The 23942-nt window shown below is 38.3% G+C and overlaps 1 protein-coding gene across 1 annotated transcript in view; it reads right to left on the reverse strand.

Moving 5' to 3' along the window:
• Map2k5 (mitogen-activated protein kinase kinase 5) overlaps positions 1–23942 on the reverse strand; it is a 264967-nt gene that overhangs the window by 210477 nt on the left and 30548 nt on the right. Inside the window, exons 4-7 of the mRNA XM_013009900.1 lie at positions 17097–17166; positions 13151–13191; positions 12186–12253; positions 4268–4316 (exon numbers count right to left, since the gene is read on the reverse strand). Coding sequence (XP_012865354.1) covers positions 4268–4316; positions 12186–12253; positions 13151–13191; positions 17097–17166 — 228 coding nt within the window. The remainder of the gene's footprint in view (positions 1–4267; positions 4317–12185; positions 12254–13150; positions 13192–17096; positions 17167–23942) is intronic.

Raw genomic sequence — 23942 nt, forward strand, 5'->3', positions numbered from 1 at the left:
GAGTAGGGAAGGAGTTTCTCACTGGTCTCTTAAACTCCAGTGGTTTTTTTCCAGTTTTAGTTTCCTGAATGCTGGGACTACAAATGCACACCATCATAACCAGCTACAAGTTTGTAAAAAGAAAACTATTGGAATTTTCTTTTTTCTTAACCATGAATTAATTTTAAAAATTTGAGAATAGTAAATCAAAATGGATTAACAAATAGCTAATAACACTGTGCACTTTTTAATTAAATCTGATATTAATTTGCAAAATAAAGTACAGAAATATTTAGCATAAAATATTTAGTGTAAAATGAAGGGTAAGATTTATGAACCTCTAGAGTATTGTATTTAAATATTACACATAGAAGCAAGTATCATTAAAAAAATCACAATTTATAGCATTTCAAGACCATTTTACCCAATTTAATTAGGCGCGCAAGTGCGTGTGTGCGCGCGCGCGCGTGTGTGTGTGTGTGTGTGTGTGTGTGTGTGTGTGTGTGTGTATTCAACGTTTAATGTTAATATTTTGTCTCAGGTACCGTACGTAGGGACACATCTCTCTGTCAATGATCCACAGGAAAGCTAACTATCTACTGAAAGGCATTCTCAGTAAATAGCGATTCTTTATCTATGATGTTTGTAAGATAAATGGTTTTTAAATCACATATAAAAAAGTGTTCAAAAAAAAGTTTGGGATTTTTTTTTATTCAAAGATGCCAAATAGCTAATAAATGTAGTTCAAATTCCTTTTTCTTTTTCTAAACTAACAAAAGTAGATGAGAAACACACTATAGATGTGAGGGAAAAGAAAGTAAAAGCCCCAGGAGTTATGATGACTACATGTCAACAGCTAAGAAAGCACACAGTCTGGGAAAAAAAATGATTGGCAAAGCCTCTGTTCCATCTGAAAAGAAGCAGGAGCCAAGAAAGAAATAGAGACAGCATAGCAACGACCCACAGCAGTCAGGCTGTTCAGGGAGAAGAGGGCATTGTGAAGTTCTGTTTTACATACATGGACTCATTTATGCTTCAGCCTTCCTACAACATCTAAGACGAACCAACAGAATATGAGAGTTTTATATAGTAGTGACAACTCTATTTTTAAAGCTATTTTACAAAGATATCAATTCTTCCTACTTTTTTTTTTACCTTGAAGAGTTTTTCTAAAAGCACTAAGTTCTTAATAGTCAAAGATGTAGAATTAGTTTTCAGATTTGTGACAACAGTACATTTATGCTTGATTTATCAGGATAGGAAAATACTGTCGTCACTTTCTCCCACAAAAGCTAAACATTAAAAGGGAAAAAATATATTAGAGATACAAAACGTCAATTCTTGGAGTAGCTGAACACTTTTTAAATCCTTTAAACTGGCCCTTTGAGCTGTTTCAAGTTACTTTCAAACATAGGCTGCTGTTAAACAGATGATGCCTCCCTGGATCTGAGTGGTAAAAGCATTCAGAAAACACAGCAGTGAGGCTGATCTACGTGCCTCAATAAAACATGCCAAAGATAGCTTTTGATTTATTTTTTAAACTGGGACAGAACCTCCATCACAAAATGGTAACAGGAAAACAATGAGTCCCTTCCAAAGACTAAACCTCTTACAAGGTGCTTGATTTATCATATTAATGAAGTTAATGGGGAAAAATGAAATGCAATTCAATTATGGATTAGCAAAGAAAATGTTCTTTGTTTATTGTCCGCCTGTGTTAAGAAAAATTAGTACCTATCCCTTATAAATCATTAAAATAAAAATGCTCAATTAATCCTTATTCTTTATGTAAAGGTCTGGCAGAACCTAGTCCTATCACTAGACCTTTGCTTCACAAATCGAAGCAATAATGGTTTCAGAAAGCAGTCACACTCTATGAGCAGACAATTGGAGAGATTTAGTAAATCCCACTTTATAGAGCAGAGACTAATTGGAAAACACAAGCCAGTCAAATGTTTCTTATGAACTGTTGACACTATATCAATGCTGAATCAATTGGTGGCATTTACTCTGAGTGACAGAAAAGAAATAAATATTTATATCACATAACCTATATCAATGAACCCAGGCAGAAAGCTATTTCTAACCTGTCAATATTTGATTATCTTGAAGAATCATGTCCCTTTCTTTTAATGATTAATATGAATTCCTTATTAAATCTAAGTGGAGGCTAGTGGAAAAGCAAATCATTATTAATGCTTGAAAGCATAAACCACTAAAATAAAAAAACTATGCTCAAGTGTTAAAGTATCGTTAAATGTGACTTACATCTTCCTTATCAAGTGGTGTCAGTATTCCACCCAGAGATTTATTGATGTGTACCCTATGCACATTACCTCACTACAAAACAGTTGAGCCCACCATTTACTTTCTCTAACTCTGCAGCACCAATGGAGGAATTAGGGCAAGTAGGTATTTTGAAAGCATCCATAGATGATGGGTTCTTTTGCCTTTTTTTTTTTCTGTGATTGAAGCAAATATAGGAAGAGCTTATCATTAAAAGGGAAAACATGCCATACTATTTAAGATGGGGGTTTAGCACATTCTAAGGGAAAGCAATAAACAATCTTTAAATGTCAAAAATCACTGCCATGACAATCTTGCACCACAGAAAACCCCATCCTGAAATCACTAAGGTATTTGTAGTACTATATTGTCAAAATATTAGGAACATTCAGAAAGCTCCCCAGCGAAATAAGCTGTTTTTCTTATTTTTGAAAAAGGAATTTATGACAGGTTATTTTCCATTGCCTGGGTCAAACAAATGTAGTTAAAGCTTCTTAATTTCTGTCAGTTTTGAAATATATTTTCCAGCTGAAGAATACAAGCATCTTGTACATAAAGTACGATTAGTAACTAGAATGCAAGCATGTTGAAGAAAAATAACATAGGGTGAATATTTTTTCTTTTATTCAGATTTTATCTCATACTGCATACATGTGGATACATACATGTAGACTTCAAATCTTTGGCTGCTTAAAGGGGAAAATTTTTTTTATAGAAGCTAACTAAAATTTGGGAGATGGGTATAGGTCATTGGGAAAGTACTTGCCTATCGTATGTGAAGCCCTGGATTCTATCCCCAGGGCTACAAAAAACAATTACCTAAAATTTCAAGACCATCAAGATTATACTTGTCCTCGGCTGTATGCAGAGTATTTAAGGATTAGTATTCACACTCACTGGATGACAATCAGCTGTCAGAGCCAGCTCAACTTAATTTTTCCAGACTGTGTGCTAAGTAAGCAAGGCTTTCAGAAGCACTGTCACACGGTCACCGTTTTAAGGCATGCACATCTATTAGGATACAATGTTACAGGTGATATTAAAGGACAAGCATGGAGACCCAGCTTTGTCATCTTGACATGCTCCACTACAAGTACTTGATTCATGAAATGCCAATGAGGCTTGGAGAGGTCATCGTGTGAAGGCACTGAATAAGCATCTGAGATAATTAAGATTTCAGCCTTCGAAACATGGACGGGAAGTGAACAGCAGTTAAGAAAATCAATAAGAGTCTTTTATTTGCAGTGACACAGATGTCTCAGTCAATAGAGCCTAATAGGCAGGCTTGATCGCAATGGACAGGCGCTTGCCTCCAAGGCTATCAAAGGGCTTCCACTATAACAAACATTATACACATTTATGTTTCTATTGAGGAATTGAGAACCCTGTAGGTAGTTTAATTTACCAGTGTATGTTTAAAAGTGCTACACTATTTCAGATGTGTCCATTTACTTGAATCAAAATTAGTGAGAAATAACTGGCCTGCAGGCTTGATTGTCCCTCACTGGCTGGGTTAGGTCATTCGACTTCAGATGGCCCATTGACTAGGCAAGCCAAGTCTCTTGAAGCCCAGGGATTTTATGTGCCAAAGGTCTGCTGTTTCTCAGTTCCCCCAATAAAGCCATTATTCGTTTCAAGACAAAAGAAAGAGCTAAGGTAAGAAAGTAGCAGTTTTTCCTTTTATCCTCAAAGATAATGAAAGAATGCAGGGCAAGTTCAACAACCCATGGGTTGACACACTTGTTCAGAACTGATTAACTTTTTTTAAACTGAGATGGCAGCAGGGTGTGTGCACAGAACTTCAATCTGCTGGGAGTGAAACCCATTAACACAGTTTGAAAAATGTGCTGTAAATTGTTCTGCCAATCAAATTAAGCCAGGTTATTCATTTATGACAGGAAGAAATTCACAGGCTCTTCATTGTTTAACAAGTTTATGGATTAAAAATAACTGGACAGTAGTAAATTACTATGTGAAAATCTTAATATACAATATTACCTACCTGACCATTAGCTAAGATTTTTTTCAGTTCAGCAGATGACTTCTTTAGGCTGAAAAAGAAAGAAAAGTTTAGTGGTAAGATCACCTTCATCTCTGAACATCACTGAAAATCTCATATAAATATAGACCCTTGCTTTTAGATAGTCATGAATTATACTCCTTCTTCCTGTGGAAAATGTGTTCTGCTTTTAAACTCAATGCTAAAGGTATCAATGAGGAAAATGAAACACCATTAGTAATTTACAGCAATAAAGAAGCCTGCAGTCACTTTATGGGCTACTGTCGTGACTATTTTGGCCATTCATTTTGCTACCTTTGGGTAGCTTTTCAGTGGCAACTTTATATGGATGGAAACTCTTGTGTGCTCAGCACAAAGTATTTAACAAATAAACTCTCCGAATATTCATAGTCAACAGATCACAGAACATCAAAAGATAAAATAGTATCAATTCTTGCCGTTAAGAATAACAATTCAACTATGTGGGAAGCAACGTATGATGAAAATACAGCCTGGTTCTCAAAAGCTATGTGATCAAGGAAAAATTACTTATCCTCTCTGAACTTCAATTATCTTTTTATAAAATGAGGAAAATTGCAACTTTACAAAAGCAACAGGGAAAATGAATCGTTATAAAACAGCACTATGTCTTGTCACTGTGACCACATTTTTAAATGTGTTATTTCACAAATATTATAATGTTCTTTGCACATGTAGCAGATCATATATGGCTGTGTACCACAATTTGGACCTTGAGCGTACCCCAAGGGTGTTTTAAGAGCTTGGTTCCCAGATTGGGGGTATTAGGAGGTGGTAGAAACTTTGAAAGATGGGACCCAGTGGTAGAGTTAAGTTCACTGGGCCATGCTTTCTTAGGATACTCCACCTCTCCCCCCTGCCTCCCTCACTCCTTTCCATTCTCCTTCCCCCTCTCTTTTTCTCGTTCTGCTTCCCAATTCACCATGAGGTGAGCAAGCTTCCACCATAACATACTGTAACAACAATGAGCCAACAGCAATGGGTCAACTATAGAATGAAATCTTCCCTCTTTGGAAGTTGATTATATCAGGTATTTGTTACAGTAATGGAAAGCTAATATACTATACAAATATTTATGTGGAGGCTGAACACCAGTGGCTCATGCCTGTAATACTAGCTACTCAGGAGGCTGAGATCTGAGGATCATGATTCAAAGCCAGCCTGGGCAGTAAAGTCTGTGAGACTCCTATCAAAAATTAACCACCAGTAAACCAGAAATGGAGCTGTGGCTCAAAGTTGTAGAGTGCTAGCCTTGAGCAAAAGGGCTCAGGGACAGCACCTAGGCCCTGAGTTCAAGCTCGATGACCAACCAACAACAACCAAAAAAACTTACACGGATGAACTTAGTTGAAAGCTAGTAGGGGAGGAATAAAACTATACCTCCCTCTGGCATTCTCCTTGAAATTTAGTGCATGTTCACTCTATCTTTAAACATAATAGCTTATACTCTACTGGCCTACCAGATGAATTCTCTCTCTTCTGTTAGTTATCAGTCAGTATAGATATATTTCTTCTCAATGTACCCTCCCCCACAAGGCTGGGAGCTCCCTGAGAACACTGCCCACATCTCTCTCTGTCTTCAATATAATCTATTCCCTTCTCTCAGCCATCGACCTGTGTAGACCAATGACTTGGCATGCGCTAAGTGTTCAAGTAATGGCAGTTGCTGTGGTAGTTATACCATGACAGCAGTAGAGGCAACACATCAGAAAGAAAAAGGTATCAGAGCCTAATATGAAATAAACATGCATTCCATTTAGCACTTCTAATACATTACACTGAGGAAAATTTCAGTTCAAGTTTACTATATTCTGGTTTCAAGTTATAATAATTCCTTGCTAAAATTAAAATTCTATGTCCAGTGTAAATTATGGCACCTCAGTCCCCAGTTGTCTACATTTTACAAGACCTCACCTAAAGATTCTAGACTAGTAAAGTTCTCCCAAGCCAAGTAACCCTATACACTAAAGGGACAGTTATGAATACTTGTAGAATAGAACTAAAGCTGCAACACATACCAAGACATAAAAACTGCCTAAAAATCAGTATAGTTAGCACAATGCTAACAACAGGTGTCATTTATTAAATGATGGCCAATGACAAGCACTGTGCTAAGTACTATTTAGTTAGTACCCTAATTTATCCTGTTAGGGTATATGTAGTCATTGTCCTTAACTTATAGAGAGAACTAAGAGCCAGACTTTGCTGAGAATCAGTCTATCTCTTACAGGCATACACATACACACACACACACACACACACCTTTATTTTGAGAAACATTCCCATGAACAACTCCCAATTTGATAGTTCCAATTATGTATAGACACAAATAAACAAAGCCTAGGCAATGTTCCTCACAGTTATTCCATTCTATCATAAATTTGAAATAATAACATTTTGATTCATTGCATTTACAAAATGCCTTTCAACCAAGAACGAAATGTGATTCCCTTAATACAGCTTCATCAATCTTACTAACTCCAGAGATAAGTAGATGGAAAGTTTAATCATCCTAATTTTACAGAAGAAGAAAGCCAAGTTGCTCCAGAAAGGCCCTGCTTAGGCAGCGGACTTGAATTCCATAATTACAGCCTAGTATTAGTCAGTTCAGTAAATAGTCACGCACCTAAGGCAAAGAACTCATGCTTCCAGGGTAACCATTGAAAAAACTGACTTCATTCATTATATCATTTTACCAACTGGTAAAACAACAACTATAGGAGTAGGGGTTGAGGGTGTATTTCAGTGATAGAGCAATAAGGCTAAGGTCTGAAAATTGCAGTTTAAAGTCAGCCCAGGCAGAAAATTCTATAAGACTCTTATCTCCAATTAACACCAAGAAGCCAGAAATGGAGCTGTGGCTCAAGTAGAGCACCAGCCTTGAACAAAAAGGGACAGGCCATGAGTTTGAGTTCAAGCATTAGTACATGTACACAAAAAAAAGCAAGAAAATAAAAAAAGTACCTTGGAAATTTCTTTGTGATTTGGTTTATTCAAAATTTCACGTATCTATGTGATCATAGTAACCACTGAAACTTTTTTTAAAATTTTTGTTACAGTATTAGAGACTGAACACAGGGGCTTATCCTTATAGGCAAGCACTCTCCACCTGAACCATGCACCAAGCAACTCTTTTTGCTTTCACCTTTTTTCAGATAGGATCTCCTAACTTTAAGCTAGCTTGCCTCAAACAACAACAGTCCTACTCCCACCTCCCATGTAGCTGGGATTACAGGCTTGTACCACCATGCCCAGCCTCAAAAATTACTTTTAAAGCATTTTAAATTTTAAATGTCATACAAGTTTAAGGAATGACACATGAAGAAAGTAACTGAGATTTCCATAGAATGAAAAGTACATGTCAGTAAAGCTAAGAGAATTGAATCCAATGGTGAGATTTAAAGGGAATGTATTTAAACATGACTAATTATCTCCTATGTGTTTGTTGTGAACCATGCCAGGACTTGGAATTTTGGCAATATAGTCACTGTCCATAAAGCTCGCTGAAGCTATGGAGAGAAAGAGGTGCTTGCACACATTTGCTCACTGCTTCAATAAAAGGAAACAAGAGGTTGGCACCAGTAGCTCACGCCTATAATCCTAGCTACTCAGAAGGCTGAGATCTGAGGATCAAGGTTCAAAGCCAGCCTAGGCAGGAAAGTGAGACTCTTATCTCCATTAAACCACCAAAAAACTGGAAGTGGTGCTGTAGCTCAAGTGGTAGAATGCTGGTCCTGAAAAGCAGAGGGACAGTACTCAGGCCCAGAGTTCAAGTCCCACAACCAACAGAAAGCAATCAAGCAAGCAAGCAAGCAACAAACAAACGAACAAACAAGGGGAGATGGCAAGAATTCATAGGAAGGAGAAGGGGATCTGGTATAGACCTGGAGGTGAGTAGTAATCAGGGACAGTGTTCAGAAGATACATGGTCCACAAATATGCCCAAGCTTAAGCTTAGCCAGACTTGAAGTGAAGGAGGGGATGAAAAAAGGTGACAGCTCAATAGTGGGAGAACACAGACCTATTCAGGGCACAAATGTTCATCAGCAAAGCTGGAGTACGCAGACAGTTGTACATGAAAGGGAACAGAGGTCTCACCATCCATGGAGGTTGTACTTCATCTGAAGACACAAACAACAGGAAAGGTCTCAAAACTGTGCATTATTCTATGGTTTGGAGTTAATTTATTCCCAATGGCCAATGTGTGACACTATTAAGGGGAAGATCTTTAAAAATCTGACATGTAGGAGCACATATTTAGGTCAGCCTAGAGGTATGCTCACAGAAGGAATCGTGGAAACAGTCTCTTTCTTGAGTCCTGTACCAAACCAAGATGTTATCACTATTCCCTACATATGCTCCCCCACATTACAATCCACCCTCAGGACAAGCAGACAATGGAGAACCCTCATAAAGCCTGTGCCAAGCCATCTAGACTTTTTTTCTCCAAAACTGGGAGCTGAATGAACTTCCTAGAAATGTTAGGCTACCTCAAGGAAAAGATGGCAATATCACTCCAACTACAGTGGGGAAGGGAGAACAATAGGCAAGGCTGCTGGAAGAAGCTACCAGGAGGCCGGGCAATGACCTGGAAGGCCTGGCGCACCTGTGCAGCAAACAGATGCTCCATATGGACAGATGCAGGGCTCCTCAGAAGGTAGAATGAACATGTATGGCTGTGGAAGGTCTAGGAGGCAGCAAAGGTTGACAAGTAGCTTATCAGTTTACAAAGGAATGGATGGGGAAAATTTGTTGAGTCAGGAAGTAAAGGAGGAGATATGTCTATGCTAAAAGTGCTAGCAGCTGAAAAAAATGAAGTCATATTGTGAAGGAAAAAACAATCTTGAGTAGGTGCTAAAGAGAGACAAATTCCAGCATGCAAAAAAAGATCTTCAAATAGAGCTGTTTCAAATAGATATCAACAGTGATAAATACTGTATATATATATATATATATATAATATACACACACACACTATTTTCTTATGTCATCTCTGACTTTTTTCAATGTGATTGTTTTTAACATGCTAAAAGTTACAAGTATATTTTGTTTTGTGTCTCCTAAAAAAAAAGATCTTCATAACATACAGTTGCACAAAAACAAAAGAAGCTTGTCTTGGCCAATATGAGTTCCTATACTTGTTGCCCATCGGTACTTGTTGAAAATCCTGCTAAGAACCCTGGACTGCCACAAAATTCTGTTGCCAAGAGGAAAGGCCAAACATTGCTGGATCTTCAAGGACATGTGATCTGCATCTTTGTCTCCTACCACTTTAGCTGTTCTTCCCATTCTTTCCCTCCCATGCAACTTGTGCCCAGTACTCTTCCTGTGCTCCAGTCAAGCTGGCCTATGCAAATATGCTAAGCTCCTTTGTCACCTCATGGCTTTCTCTTAGCACTTCCTCTATCTCTTTTTTTTTTTCACTTCTCTCTCTCTCTCTTTTTTTTTTTTTGGTCAATCGAGGGGCTTGAACTCTGGACCTGGGCCTGGGCACTGTCCCTCAGCTCTTCAGCTCAAAGCTAGTGCTCTATCACTTGAGCCACAGCACCGCTTCCAGTTTTCTGAAAGATAAGAGTCTCACAGACTTTCCTGCCAAGGCTGGCTTTGAACTGTGATCCTCAGATCTCAGCCTCCTGAGTAGCTAGGATTACAGGAATGAGCCACCAGTGCCCAGCTCCTTCTGTTTCTTGACATAGCTGGGTCATCCTATCCTTCAGGTATAGATGCAAATATCACATGGGGTACCCATTTAAATCTAAGCACATTCCTATCTGATGGTCTTTCTCTTCCCAGCCACTTGCTCCCTTCACTTTAATTGTAAGATATAATTTGTGTACAGTAAGCTCATATAATTTGCAAATGTATCTCACATGGTTTTGTTCAATGTAGTCAAAAAACACTAAGGTTTTAAAAATCAAAATAAATTTCAAAAACAAAATTCCTGCACATGCATTACATTACTCAGTTGATGGAGAGAAGCTCTCAGTCCCATGTTATCATCAGGTAACATTATGCTTAAATCAGACAGTGTTTAAATCCCTGTATGATTTGCTGAGTGTTTTCTTGCACTTAACGTTGTGAAAATTTGCCACCCACAAAAACAAATGGTGCCCCAAAAGCAAGGTAAAGGTTATACTAATCTTCACACACCAAAAAAGGGCAAGTAATGTGCTTAATTTAAGTGATAAATTAGTGAAAATTTTAGATGTGTTGAAAGGTGGCGAATCTGTCTTCATAGGAAGTTAAGCAGTAGTATGGGAAGACTACATCAAGTATCTGCAGGACAGTACTTTACGCATCCTAAGCATAGATCTTAACAGTAGTCTTTTTGGAACCATACACTTATGGATATCAATGGTCTACATATATATATATATATATATGTATATGTGTATATATATATGTATATGTATAGGCATATACCTATATGTGTGCCTAAATACATATATACATACATATATATACACACATGTATGTGTACATACTACACACACACACACACACACACACACATACACACACACAAACACACCAGATGGTGAGGTTCAGCAGGTAAGGAGGACCACATTGTATTCCTAGTACACAGGACAGCACTTAATGAGTAAGATGTAGTCAGAATCAATACCTGTTGATTAGTTATCAGCCTAGAGCACAGAACATCACTTGTATGTGATTCAACTCACATTCTCTACAAGAATCACTAGTATTATTACTATTGGGAATCTGTTATACCTAAGTGAAAATGCAAACCTCCAGCTTACCAGGCAGTCTCTGAACTTCTGAACTCCATGAATATATATGAATAATTTTTAATAATCAAGCTAATTCCCACGTTATTGAAATGAATGTGGCAGAACTGAGACATTATCTTGATTCTCTATCTTGCCAATTTTCAACTACATATGGCTTTTTAGATCATGATGAAACTTGACCTAAAACACTAGGGAAGACCTTGTTTTTCCTCAGACTCACAATCAGTCTTTGCGGCTAACACCTTTTCTGGAAGAAGTGGTAATAATGAAACACCCTGATTCCTGTTGCTGAGAGAAACCAGGCCTGCAAGGCTGTGTGTAGCTCACATGTCCAGACAGAATGGAGAAAGAAGCTACGAAGCTCAGCTGGGTCAACCTCTCTGTGGAGAACAGAAATATTTCCCTGCATGAGTACAGGCAAATGATCCACTGGTAAATAACTAGTTAACTATACTCTATGATAAAATAAGTTGCTTAAGAGATATGTGTTCACATCAGGAAGCTGGTGGGTAGACACACTGACACCATAATAAAATTATCAGGAGCCAGAGGTGGTAGCACACACTTGTAATTCCAGCTATTCAGGAGAGGAAGGTTACAGGATTGTTGTCCAAGAACCCTGGCAAAAAAGGAAGAGGGGGTAGGAGGGAGAGGGAAGAAGGGAGGGAGGGAAGGAAGGAAAGTAGGAAGAAAGGAAGGGAAAACCAACCAAAACCCTATCTGAAAAATGAAACTAAAAATGGGCTGGGACTATGGTTCATTTAGTACAGTGCCTGATTTGTAAGAATAAGACCCTGAATTCAAACTCAGTACCAACAATAAATAAGTTAATAAATAGGATCTCAATTCCTGCATGGGCTCACTCTGGACTGCTATCTTCCTACTTACACTGCTCACTGTAGCTAGAATATCATGTGTGTATATAAACCATCATGCCCCATTTCTTCCATGGAAATGTGGTCTCACAGACTTTTCTTCCCAAGGCTGGCTTGGAACAGAGATCCTGCCAATCTTAGCCTTCCAACACATTTCTTGTTCTTACAGGAAAGAGTTGTCATCCCACAAGCCTCTTCTCCATCCTACTTGTATCTTGTAGATAATCACAGAGATCACCCCTCAATCACTCTCACCTACTGTTTGGAAGTGAATCTGAGACTGCTGGGCTAGTGTGCTGGGAGGGTCCAGCCCGGGTATTCACCTATAAGGAAAGAAAGAATCTTGATCAGTCTCATGTTCTGAGGACACAGTTCTAATTAACCTATAATTTGCCACAGATTTCTCATTTCACTGGAAAGGTTAATTAGCTTATTCCTAGACAGACCCACAGTTGGAGTCTATTCAATATATAGGTTAGGGGCTGTACAATCTGTACATTATATAACCCTCTATTTCTGTTATCATTTAAATAATTTAACAGCACTGAAAAATGAAAGACAAATAAAGGAAAAATCCAATTTACTATCCAAAACACATGTAAATATGATAGGTTCATGAAAGTATACTAAGAATATATCTAGGGGTTAGCAGAAAACCTCAAGGTATCATCCTTCCAGCTCTAAAACCAAACATTGTAGGCTGTTTTTTATTCACTAGAATATGAGATCCAAGTAATTAATTATAAAATACTTGAGCCTACTAAAACAGACTTACTTTCATCTTTGAAGCCTTAAGCAGAAATCCAGAACTCAAAATGCATAGAACAATGAAGAGACATTAACAAGACATGTTTCCAGTACAAACATGTCAAAAGGAGAAGATGAGGTTCTCTGTGCTTTGCTTATGTGCTTAATCACTGAAATGAAGTCTACTCTCTCCCTCTAATAAATCTTCTTGGCACTAGTACCCAAGATCACCCTAAAGAAACTGACCACTAAAGCAATTCCAAATAATTAAAGATACAGCATCTAAACCCCAGTAAGTAAATGCTACAGATAAACAGCCCCCTCCTCCTCCCATTTAAAAAAGCGGGAGGGGGGGAGGGGGGAGATCGCTTGTCAGGGCTTGAGAAAGTGCAGTTTTATTTGACATTTCAATAAGTGGAACACAGCATTACAAATCCATCTAACTTTACTGAAACAATTATTGAAATTCATACCTTCAGGCCATGTATGTTCCGTTCCCCAGGAGGCTTGCAGGCTGAAACAGTAATTGACTAAATTGTAGAACACATCAGGGCCATTTACAAATTTGCTCAAAATGAATCGTTTAAAAAGAAATGAGGGTGACACCAAAATTAGCAGAGAGAAATGATTGAAAAGTGGCTCCCAAGACCCAAAGTGGGAATTATGAACCAGGGTTTTAACTTGCAGGAGTGAGCATTTATAAATGCAAAGAGCTTTCTGACACCACTTCATATCAATTCCAATTTCTCTGTAAAATATATAAAAATCAAGTTAACTGAGCTAAAATGATTAGATTCCTTTCATAATTCTAATTTCAGCAATCTTTCCTCACTCTATTACATTGTATATCTGCTGTGAGTTAAACTACTTTCAAAATAGCAAGGTTTGGGGGGATTTGTTTTGTTTGGGAGAGGAAGTGGAAGGATTTTTTGTTTTAACACCAAAAAAGATCACTAGGGACTCTAAACAAAATGTTTAAGTTAGAATATTACTGTGTATAGTTATAAACAGTCAAATTTATTAAGATACAGACATGTAATTCCATTAAATTTCTCACAGATCTTTGAAATCTGCCAATATTTAGTATAAAGTAGTACCAAGAAAAATATTAATTTCTTAATACAATCTTGAGTTACAGATTTGTTTTTTTCCAGTTCAACAAATGCTTCTTCATAGTCAAATGTTAAAAATACAAAAGCTTCCTGCCCATGTGATAGACTACTTTCATTTGAAAACTATAGTGCTCTACAAATTGTATGTTAAAGGATTGTCAATTTTGATTGACTGTTTGAGGACAGATTAATTTGAATTTTATTTTGCTCCTCTCTCAGATGTACATGTATTTTTCTGTTTCTGAAAAGAAATAGAGCTGTTTAATAAAAATATATGGGTAATAATTACAAGGCATGAATTGCTTTCATTTTGTATATTTCAAGTAAACTCAAATTTATTATCTTGTTTTCCTAGAAAATGCATCTAAACACAACTAAAAGGGTTTTACTTATCGTGCTAAAGCACATTAAAATTATGACTACACATCTTCTTTCCTTAAGATGGAAATTAACTCTTTGAACAAAACAACCATCACATACATTTGATGCCTGGTCTTTGGGGGACTATCAGTACTTCCTAAGACAATGACTGAGAATGTTTCCACTGAAGATTACAGGTATTTATCTTACCTAACCTCAACACTGTTCCTTCCATAATTGCTTTCTCAAATTTTTATGACTGGAAATCTAAACAACATTCAAAAACCCCAGTATTTTCATTGATCCTCAGGCTCAAAGTGAGCTTAGTCAAGTTTCATACTTATTGATATCTAACACCTCTGAACAAAGACAAAACAAAAAACAAAAGAATTGTATTACAATACACAAAAACTCCAGAGATAAGAAGACTGAACTTTCATGTTTGGAAATTGAAAATTTGGCTTGAAAAGACTAATATATTAAGCCTAGAAAGTTTTATTTCAGTAATATCTAGTATCTTCTACTTTACAGTTCTCTCAAACACCTAGTCTCCTCCCAACCTTCCATCAAACCTTCCAAACTATCCTCCTGAATGTTCTTCTAATATTTTAACTTAAATGCCTTTCCATTGAAAGCAAATTACAATTTAAACAAAATTCTTACTCAAAGGGTATATTACCACTCACAGAAGCTGTCTGACTTTGAAGTTATCTCGTCTTTCTGAGCCTCAACAATTTTACCCATAAAAGAGAAACAATCAGCCAGGCACTGGTGGATCACGCCTATAATCCCAGCTACTCAAGAGGCTTAGATTTGAGGACAGCAGTTCAAAGCCAGACTATGCAGCAAAGTCCATGAGACAGCTCCAATTAACTACCCAAAAGGCTAGAAGTGAAGCTATGGCTCAAATAGTATAATGTAAACCTTGAGCCAAAAAACCCAGAGACAGCATGAGAGTGGGCCCTAAATTCAAACCCCAGGACCAGCACCGAAATAGAGAGAGAAAGAGAGAGAGAGAGAGAGAGAGAGAGAGAGAGATTTAAAAAACAAAGCTGGGTGCCAGTGGCTCACACCTGTAATCTTAGCTACTCAGGAGGCTGAGATCTGAGGATCCCAGTTCAAAGCCAACCTAGGCAAGAAAGTCCATGAGACTCGTATATCCAATAAACCACCAGAAAACCGGAAGTGGTGATGTGGCTCAAGTGGTAAAGCACTGACCTTGAGCTGAAGAGCACAGGGACAGTGCCCAGGCCCAGAATTCAAGCCCCATGACAAGGAAGGAAGGAAGGGAGGAAGGGAGGAAGGGAGGGAGAGAGGGAGGGAGGGAGGGTTTTTAAAAACAGAAACAATCATACCTCAGAGGCATATTGAAAGAAATGATAGCAAACAGTAATGTCGATGATGAATAGAGCTAATGTCTGAGAATGGAAATGAAAGTGTAGACAATGAAACTGGAGGACTGCGCACACAATGGAAAAAAGCAACCTCAACTTAGAAAAACTTCAGATGAAGAGAAGCATTTCATTCAAAAAAAAAAACAAGAAAAGAAATGTCCCAAACCCAGCCTTGGAACTAGAATCCTCCAGGATACTGTACTATTGTACATATGCTCACTTTACCAGACCTCTGAAGCAATTAAGGAAAATTTCCAGATATTTCAACTGTTCCTTAATAGAAAAATTATTTTGAACTTTTCCCAAATTCTCCATTCACTGAAAACATTAAAAATAATCTGCATCCTTGCTAGTAACCTAATAACATAGAAAAGGCTCTCTCTTTCTCTTTCTCTGTCTTCCTTTCACTCTTTTCTATCCTTCTTTTTTTGTTTAGTTTTCAAGTGAAACAGATTTTGTATTAATTATATTTCTTTCAGATACTATTGATCTTAAATGGCTCTATTTTACTTTGATAAGTTATTAAAAATGTAGTAAGCACCCCAATTCTGCTTCCTATGCAAACACCAGAAGAACAGTATTACTCCTGAACCCAGATTTTAGACGCTGGCTAAGCCAGGTGCCTTTGGAGATTTTATCATTGCAAGGAAGAGCCTACCGGTTAATTGAGCCATTCAAATTTCAGAGTTATAGGTAATGAAAGTCTAGAATGTTTAATTGGAAAACTCATACCATGATTATTTGTACAGTATTAGTTAAGGAAGGTAAGTTTAACTTTTAATTATCTCAATTAAGTTATTTCTAGAAGAGTTACTTACAGAATTTCCTTACCTATTCCCTTACTTAGAAAACATGAATTTCAAATGGGGTGATGTACAATGGATTAAAGATATATATATATAATTAAACTGTTCTTTTTCCCCATTATTCAAGTTTTAAGGAGACATTTATATACATCTGAGCAATTATATTTGATACAAGACTAATACTTCCAAAACTATAAGGGGGAAAAATCTTGTACCAGGTAGTTCACTGAAACTCACCTTCATCAGCTCATAATGTTGGAGACTTAACAATCAAATTTCCACTTAAGAAGGTATTTCATTATTTAGAAAATACTTCCCCAAACATGAAGCATCAACTATCTACCCAAAGTTCTCTCCTGAAACCCCTCTGTGCAAGGTGAAAGGTTCTCCTCAGTAGTGATGGTCATCATCCCAAGCCACAATTCATAAATATCTAGAATTCAAGTCATTCATTTGCCTTGGTTTAGAAAGCATGTGGACCCCTAAAGAGTTCTTTCAGCAAATATAAGTATGTACTTCAAAAACAAAAACAACCTAGTTAGCTTAATTTACTCAAGTAAATTAGATATTTTATCTACTATAACTATAATATAGCCTGCAATCCCCACGATAATGAATACTTCTTTTGTTTTTTCAAATTAAGAGCTAAGCATCATGTTATGTGCATTTAAACCTTTGGAAAACATAACTGTTGATGAAACCGTTTACTGAAATAATCATTGTTGATTAGAATTTCTTCGACATTACCTCTTGGAAATATCTGCAGTGGCTCTATTAGCTGTCCATTCACTTGCTGTTCCATTACTGTGGAATAATACTGCAAAGAGATTATAGAAATTACTCAGTAATGTATGAATACTGGAACAGACACTTACGGGTTGTTTAATTTATAGGACTTTTGTAAATTGCACATATACCAGCCTTGAGAATACTCCCCCCCTATTTGCACATCAAAATGACTACAGTGAACACATTCAGGACTGAGCATCCAGAATACTGTTGTCCTCCGTGCTACCAGTTTTCCTTAAAAGTATTAAGACTACATTATTGTCAGGCACCAGTAGCTCACATCTGTGATCCTAGCTACACAGATGGCTGAAATCACAAAAGCTCAAAGCCAACCTGGGCAGAAGAGTTTATGAGACCCTATTTCTAATTAACCACCAAAAAGCTGGAAGTGGAGCTGTGGCTCAAGAGGTAGTATCACACACACACACACGCACACACGCGCACACATGCGCACACACGCGCACGCGCGCGCGCACACACACACACATTATTAAAATTGCCTGTGGCTCTTGTAATCCTAGCTACTCAGGAGGCTAAGACCTAGAGGATCTTTGAAGCCAGACTAGGCAGAAAAGTCCACAAGACACCATCTCCAATTACCAGCAAAAGTCAGACTGGAAATGTAGATCAAGTGGCAAAGTACCTGCTGTGAATGAGCATAATGCCAGTGAGTTCAAGCTCCAGTCTGACCCCTCCCCTTCAAAAAAAGCTTTCATTGTCTTTTACAAATACAAAACACTAAACAGGCTACACTGTATTCTACATCCTCTTTCCTAGTGTGCTAATTGGTGAGCATAGTAAAATAGCTTCTGTGCTGCAACTGCTTTTCTTTCCTTTTGTTGTTTTGTTTCTTTTGTCGGGCTGGGGATCAAACTCAGAGTCTCACAAATAGTGCTCTATCACTGTGCCAGTCCAGTGTGGTCACTGTTTTTAATACTGACAAGAAAATACTAGCTGGGTACAATGGTTCATACCTGTAATTTCAACCAGTAACTGGACAGCGACATACATTTGTCATCCACCTACACACGAGGCAAAGAATGGAAGATCTAAGATTCCAAGCCAGCCTGGACAAGAAAGTTTACAAGACTCTATCTCAATGAAAGAAAGTAGGCATAGCGGTGAGGGCCTGTCATCCCACCTAGAGTGGAAAGTATAAAATAGGAGGATTATAGCCCAGGGGTGAACCCACACAAAAACTGAGGCCCTATTTTAACATAATCAATGCACAATAGGACATGGTTCAGGTGTCAGACTGCCTGCCCGGCAAGCTCAAGGCCCTGAGTTCAAACTCTAGTACCACTAAAAAGAAAAAAAATGCTCATTATAGAAAAACATCAACAGTATAAACCATTGATTTTTGTGTCTTAAGGGCTGTCAAAGAGCAGAACTCCTCTCTCATCTTTGCTGTTTTAATCTTTAAAACACATACATACTACTTGAACACCACATTCCCAGGAAAATCCTCCTTGACTATCATATTTTGCTGATATTCTAAAAAATGTCTCTTTTCCAGAAGACACATACCCTTCCTTTTGCTTTTATGTTCATTTTCCCCTTAAAAATAAAAGGAAGCTATAAAATTCTTCATCATATCAGGAATCACAAGTTAACAAATCTAAAGCTTTTTGTATTAAAGACAAATACAGTACAGGTAAACTTTTGATAGCTATGGGCAGATATAAATCTACTCTTCTCCAAAGGCTTTCAGAGTGAAGGAAAGCCTCCTCTACAATGGAACCAAAAACTTTAATACACATACACAGCATAAACATCTGCAAACCACGCTCTAGAATAAAGCAGCACCTTTCTGAAGGTTCTTCCTCAGAACCACAGAAATACAGCTCTTGCCATTATTCAAACAGCGATGACAAGTAAATGAAGTATCAATCATGTAGGCCGTCAACCTTTTGGGACAGCAATAACTGTTAACAAGTAGTCTGGAAAAATTGTCCGAAAATGACTTGTCCTCAGCACACAAGTATTTGAGGTTTCTGTGGAAAGTGTAGATGCCAGTGGCTATTTGAAACATTGCTCAGGTATTCTTTTTAATGGGAAATTTGCCGGTTATTGATCCACAGCATGTACCCCTTGCTTCTGGAAGGCTGCAAGCAACTTTCCAATCAGTGGCTGTCAGAAAAATTACTGCCTTTTTATACTGATACAAGACAACAGCCGCAGTGGTGTTCTCCTATAGTTAATGCTTTTCTTTAATTAACTGCTATGTACAATAGGTTAGTAATTTCAGCTACTACTTCATCATAGTCCTAGAAATCAAGACAAAATATCCTTATGCTTTATCTAACAAATTAATTATAGAGTTGTCTGAAGTGGGTGCTTGGGGTCAAGTTTGAAAACAAACCTCAAATGCAAAGGGTCAGAACAGGGGCAATACATTTTTTTTCCTACTATAAAACCTTACATGCATGATATTGATCTGTTTTCCAGCTTTATTTATTTACTTCACAAAATAAATAAAAACCATTTCCTTTTTACTGTAGGTTTGTGCTGAATCAACTGGCAAAGTATACATATGCCTGTGATCACTGTGAGAATTAATAATCTATATACATCTCTTTGTACCATGATTATTCTGATGACATTTTAGTATGCCACTTACCAGTTTCTCTAAAGCAATTAGTTAGGCTTTTTCTTTTACATAACTCTCCCAACTCCAAGTGTGCTTTCTCCTGCTGATATAATAGGCTTGATCTGTGTTCATATTAACAGCAAATCTTGGGTTCCACAAGCAAAGTAATTCACTAACAAATAGGCACCATCAGGGCAGTAACCAAACCCTCATGGAAGGGCTAAGGTACACACTGTTCTCTGAGGAACAAGCTAAAGAGGCCAGTCACTATCACTAGGCCCCCAGGCTTCAGCACTCAGGCTACTGCACAGGCAGCATTCCCCAAGGCATGGATGGTATCTCCTGGCAGAGTAGTACTTCTGAGCCACTTTGACTATGCTGCCCAGGAAGAAGAACAAAACAGAAGAGTCCAAGGGCTCGGTCACAGGTGATTCACCACTAGACATCTTCTGTCTTATAGCACGTGGGCCCAGCAAAGCTTTTAGCCAAGGCACCCACTTTACCCAGTTCAGCTCTAAAGGAAGACAGGATCTACTCAGAGGACTGCTCTAAACCTCATATGGGGAAGAAATTAATGAACTGCAAAGCGAGCTGCTTTTAGATCTTGATCCTCGGTGTCTTTTTATTATTATATTCTTCTTTTAAAAGAATTCTCTTGGCCAAGCACTGGTAGCTCACACCAGTAATCCTAGCTATGTAGAAGACAGATCTAAGGATTGACCAGTTCAAAACCAGTCCAGGCAGGAAAGTCCATGAGACTCTTATCTCCAGTAAACTACTCAGAAAAAACTGGCAGTAGCACTGTGGCTCAAATGGTAGAGCTCTAGCATTGAGTACAGAGAAGCTCAGAGACAGTGTCCAGGCCCTGAGTTCAGGCCCCAGGACCAGAGGAGGGAGGGGGGAAGAACTATCTCGAAATTTGTTCTATAATCTGTGATGACAAAGAGGGAATGTCACTAGACAAAAACAAAAGACAAATAAGCATGAACATCAAAAAAAAAAATCTTTCTTTCCCCCCCAGGACCTATCTTAGACCACAATCTTCTACCTATACTTCCTGTATACCTAATATCACATACATGTACCAGCACAACCAGCTTGTGAATTGAGATGGAGTCTTATTAACTTTTTGCCCATGTTGTCCTCAAATCAGAATTCTATCAATCTCTGTTTCCTGAGTATCTGGAACTACCTAAACCTCTACACCTTATGTATAAAGATATTTTAACATGAGTTGGACAAAAAAAGAAAATAACCAACAGTAATAACTCTTTTGGCTTAACTTCTATAAGTCTGTCTTGGTCTTTATTTTACTCCTATCACAAATTATTTTATCCCTATCACAAATGTCTGTACATAGTAAGTATTTAATAAATAGTTGTTGTTAAAATGGGGTTGCATCCTGAATCTGCCTCTCATTAATCTGGGGAGCCTTCAGGAAGTCATTTAACCTGACTGAACACTAATTTCTCATAAGTGGGGGGGGAGGGGAAAGCTACCTTATTATATACATCACTCTGAAGCCCAAAGCTTAAACTGCAAGAACAGAACCAGTGAGAGGCAGTTTGTAAACTGAAATGCCACATTATTTGAAAAACAAAGAAGTGAATCTCCTAATACTGAGACCATATTTAGCATGAAACTTTCTAGCTTTGGAGTGCTGCAGTATTTAACAATACAAAAATTATATATTAAACATATAGCAAAGGTGTTAACACTAAATATATGAACAGCAGTTAAAAAATATGTGTTTCACTGCTATTCTTTGCATGATCTGTTATTTGTAGTAATTGCAGCAATAATCAATAAGGTAACTGGGTAAAAGATTAATCAGGTTTACGATTGTTAATGCAATTTCCAGTACCAAACTCTGATTAGTTTCAGAGTCCCTCTGAGATGTTTTTCAAAATCCTTAAATAATTTTAATAAGGATGTGACAAAGTTCAGCACAGTTGTCCAAAAATCTAATTAATTTGAAACAGAAGGCCAGATTCAACAGGGGGTAACAAGTACAATTTTTGGCTTTGTTCTGTTTGCAAGTTTATCAACCAGTAACCTATTTATTATGAACCTACTTCTAACAGCACAATTCAATCAATAATTCAATTTTTTCTGCATGAAAATGTGCCATATAAAAAAAAACCTAAGTTCCAAAACAGCACAGTTTAATTTTACAAGGCTAAGTTCCCTGGGGGAAGGAGGAGAAGAAAAAGCAAGAGAGAGACAAAGAGAATGAGAGAGCCCTTGCTCATTGAATGTGTGTGTTAGGCTCTGTACATGTCTATGTGGATGAAGCAAGTGGGTTATCAGTGCACAAAATAATATACTCCTTTCATTCAGGCCTGTGCACTCAAAATGTAAAGTATAGACTAACTGGTTAAGAGTTAAAAGACAGGTGAGCTTCTAGTTCTCATCCCTTATGCATTTAAGTGAATGAGGCTTCTGGGTAGACAACTTAGCTGGAGGAGAGCACTAGTAGGGCTCAGCCACATCCCCTGGCATAGGATGCACCTAAAATCATCTGTGCTTGCGACCTCTAGCAATATCTCCAACCACTGCACTGGGATTCTGGGTGTGGCCCTTTGCCTAGCTCTTAAGTGATAAAGCTCCCTGTGGTTCTTACCAACTTGTACTCTCATTATACACTCTCCTTAAGTTACTTCCACCACTTCAAAGGTTTCAATTACCAGAGGAGTCATTGAGACTAATTAGGAGCTGATGAATCACAAACCTTTACTTCCAGCCCAGATTTCTCTCCTAAGATTCTCAACATATCCAATTGATTGTCCAGGGCCTCCTCCAATGCAACAGGTCCGAAAGTGAATTCTCTGCCTCGACCCCCACCCCCACCCCATTGTTCCACCCCAAGCCCGTGTTCTGCCCCTGGGATGGCCATCCCACTAAATACCATGTCTATTGCCAAACCAGAAATATGAAAGTGGCCCTCATCATTTCTTCTTCCTTCCTCCACACATCCTGTCACCGGTTACTCTCCTACTTCCCAAATCTGCCTACCTCTCACCAGCCTGTGGCCACCACTGCCTTTCACATGAAACAGTACCTGAAGCTTCTGTGCTTTGAAACTTTCTCTCCCAAGTCACCCTACAGAGACAAGTGCTGTGTTATTAATACCCTCCCATCCCTTCCCCTACACCCTCTCAAATTAAGCCTCTCAATGACCTGGCTGCCTGTCTCCACCACCCACCTCCAGTGTCCATGCAGGCCGAATCACAAGCAGCCCCCTCCTGACTCTTTCTACCTCTAAGCCTTTCCATCTGCCCAGAAGACCCTTCCCAGTCCCTCTCCCTATTTACTCCACAGGAATATCACTCTCTTTAGGAAGCCTCCTCTGTCCCTAAAGCTGGTGTGATCCTCTGTCCCTAAAGCTGGTGTGAGTGTTCCTTTGCTCTCGAAGAACACAAAATGCTTCTGCAGATGGCCTAACTCATCCCTGTCTGGTAATAAGAGTTTTTTTCTGGTCTCATCCTCATCTCAGTTATGAGCTATATGCTTACTGCATCACCACCAGCACAGCACTTGGCCAGAACACCACTATCTAGAACACATTTGCTGTGGGAAACTGGCTGTACAGATGAGTGCTCTCAGACTCCAGCTCTCTAGTCACTAGCTGTGTGGCCTAGAGAAAGGCATGCCATTCTTTCTGCCTCACCTTACTAAGATTTTCAGATCAAACTGAGGTGGCATATGGAAAGCTTTCTATAAAGGGCTAGAAAAAAATCTTAAAAAGGAATAGTGCTATGAATCTCCCATCTCCAAGCCAGAGTAACCCAGGAGAAAATGGTCCTAACTTAACAACAGGGCCACAGAAATCACTGAAGAGGATCAAAGAAATGCTGGACCAGAGAGACAGAGTTTAACTAATTGATTGATAGACTGTCAGTATCCCTTCCTTGACCCTGCAGCACTACAGTGTTAAAAAATGTTTCTCTTCCCGAAGCTCATCCAAAGCAAGGCTTTATCAAACAAGCAGAGGCATTTACCTAGAATCTATCTACAGGGACTATGGGAGATCCTGGAGGCTCCTGAAGTCAAATGTGCAATGCTGCCTTATGTTCTTTTGGAAAAGAGTAAACAACTATCTTCAGATTTCCAAAAAGGGCTGTGCCTCCAAAATCTGCAGAAACCACAGCTGCATGGTGGCTGGCTGGCACAGAGCAGGTGCACCACAGTGATCTCAGGGAGGCACCAACACA

The sequence above is a fragment of the Dipodomys ordii genome, unplaced genomic scaffold (genome assembly GCF_000151885.1).
Source record: "Dipodomys ordii isolate 6190 unplaced genomic scaffold, Dord_2.0 Scaffold11, whole genome shotgun sequence".
NCBI lineage: Eukaryota > Metazoa > Chordata > Mammalia > Rodentia > Heteromyidae > Dipodomys > Dipodomys ordii.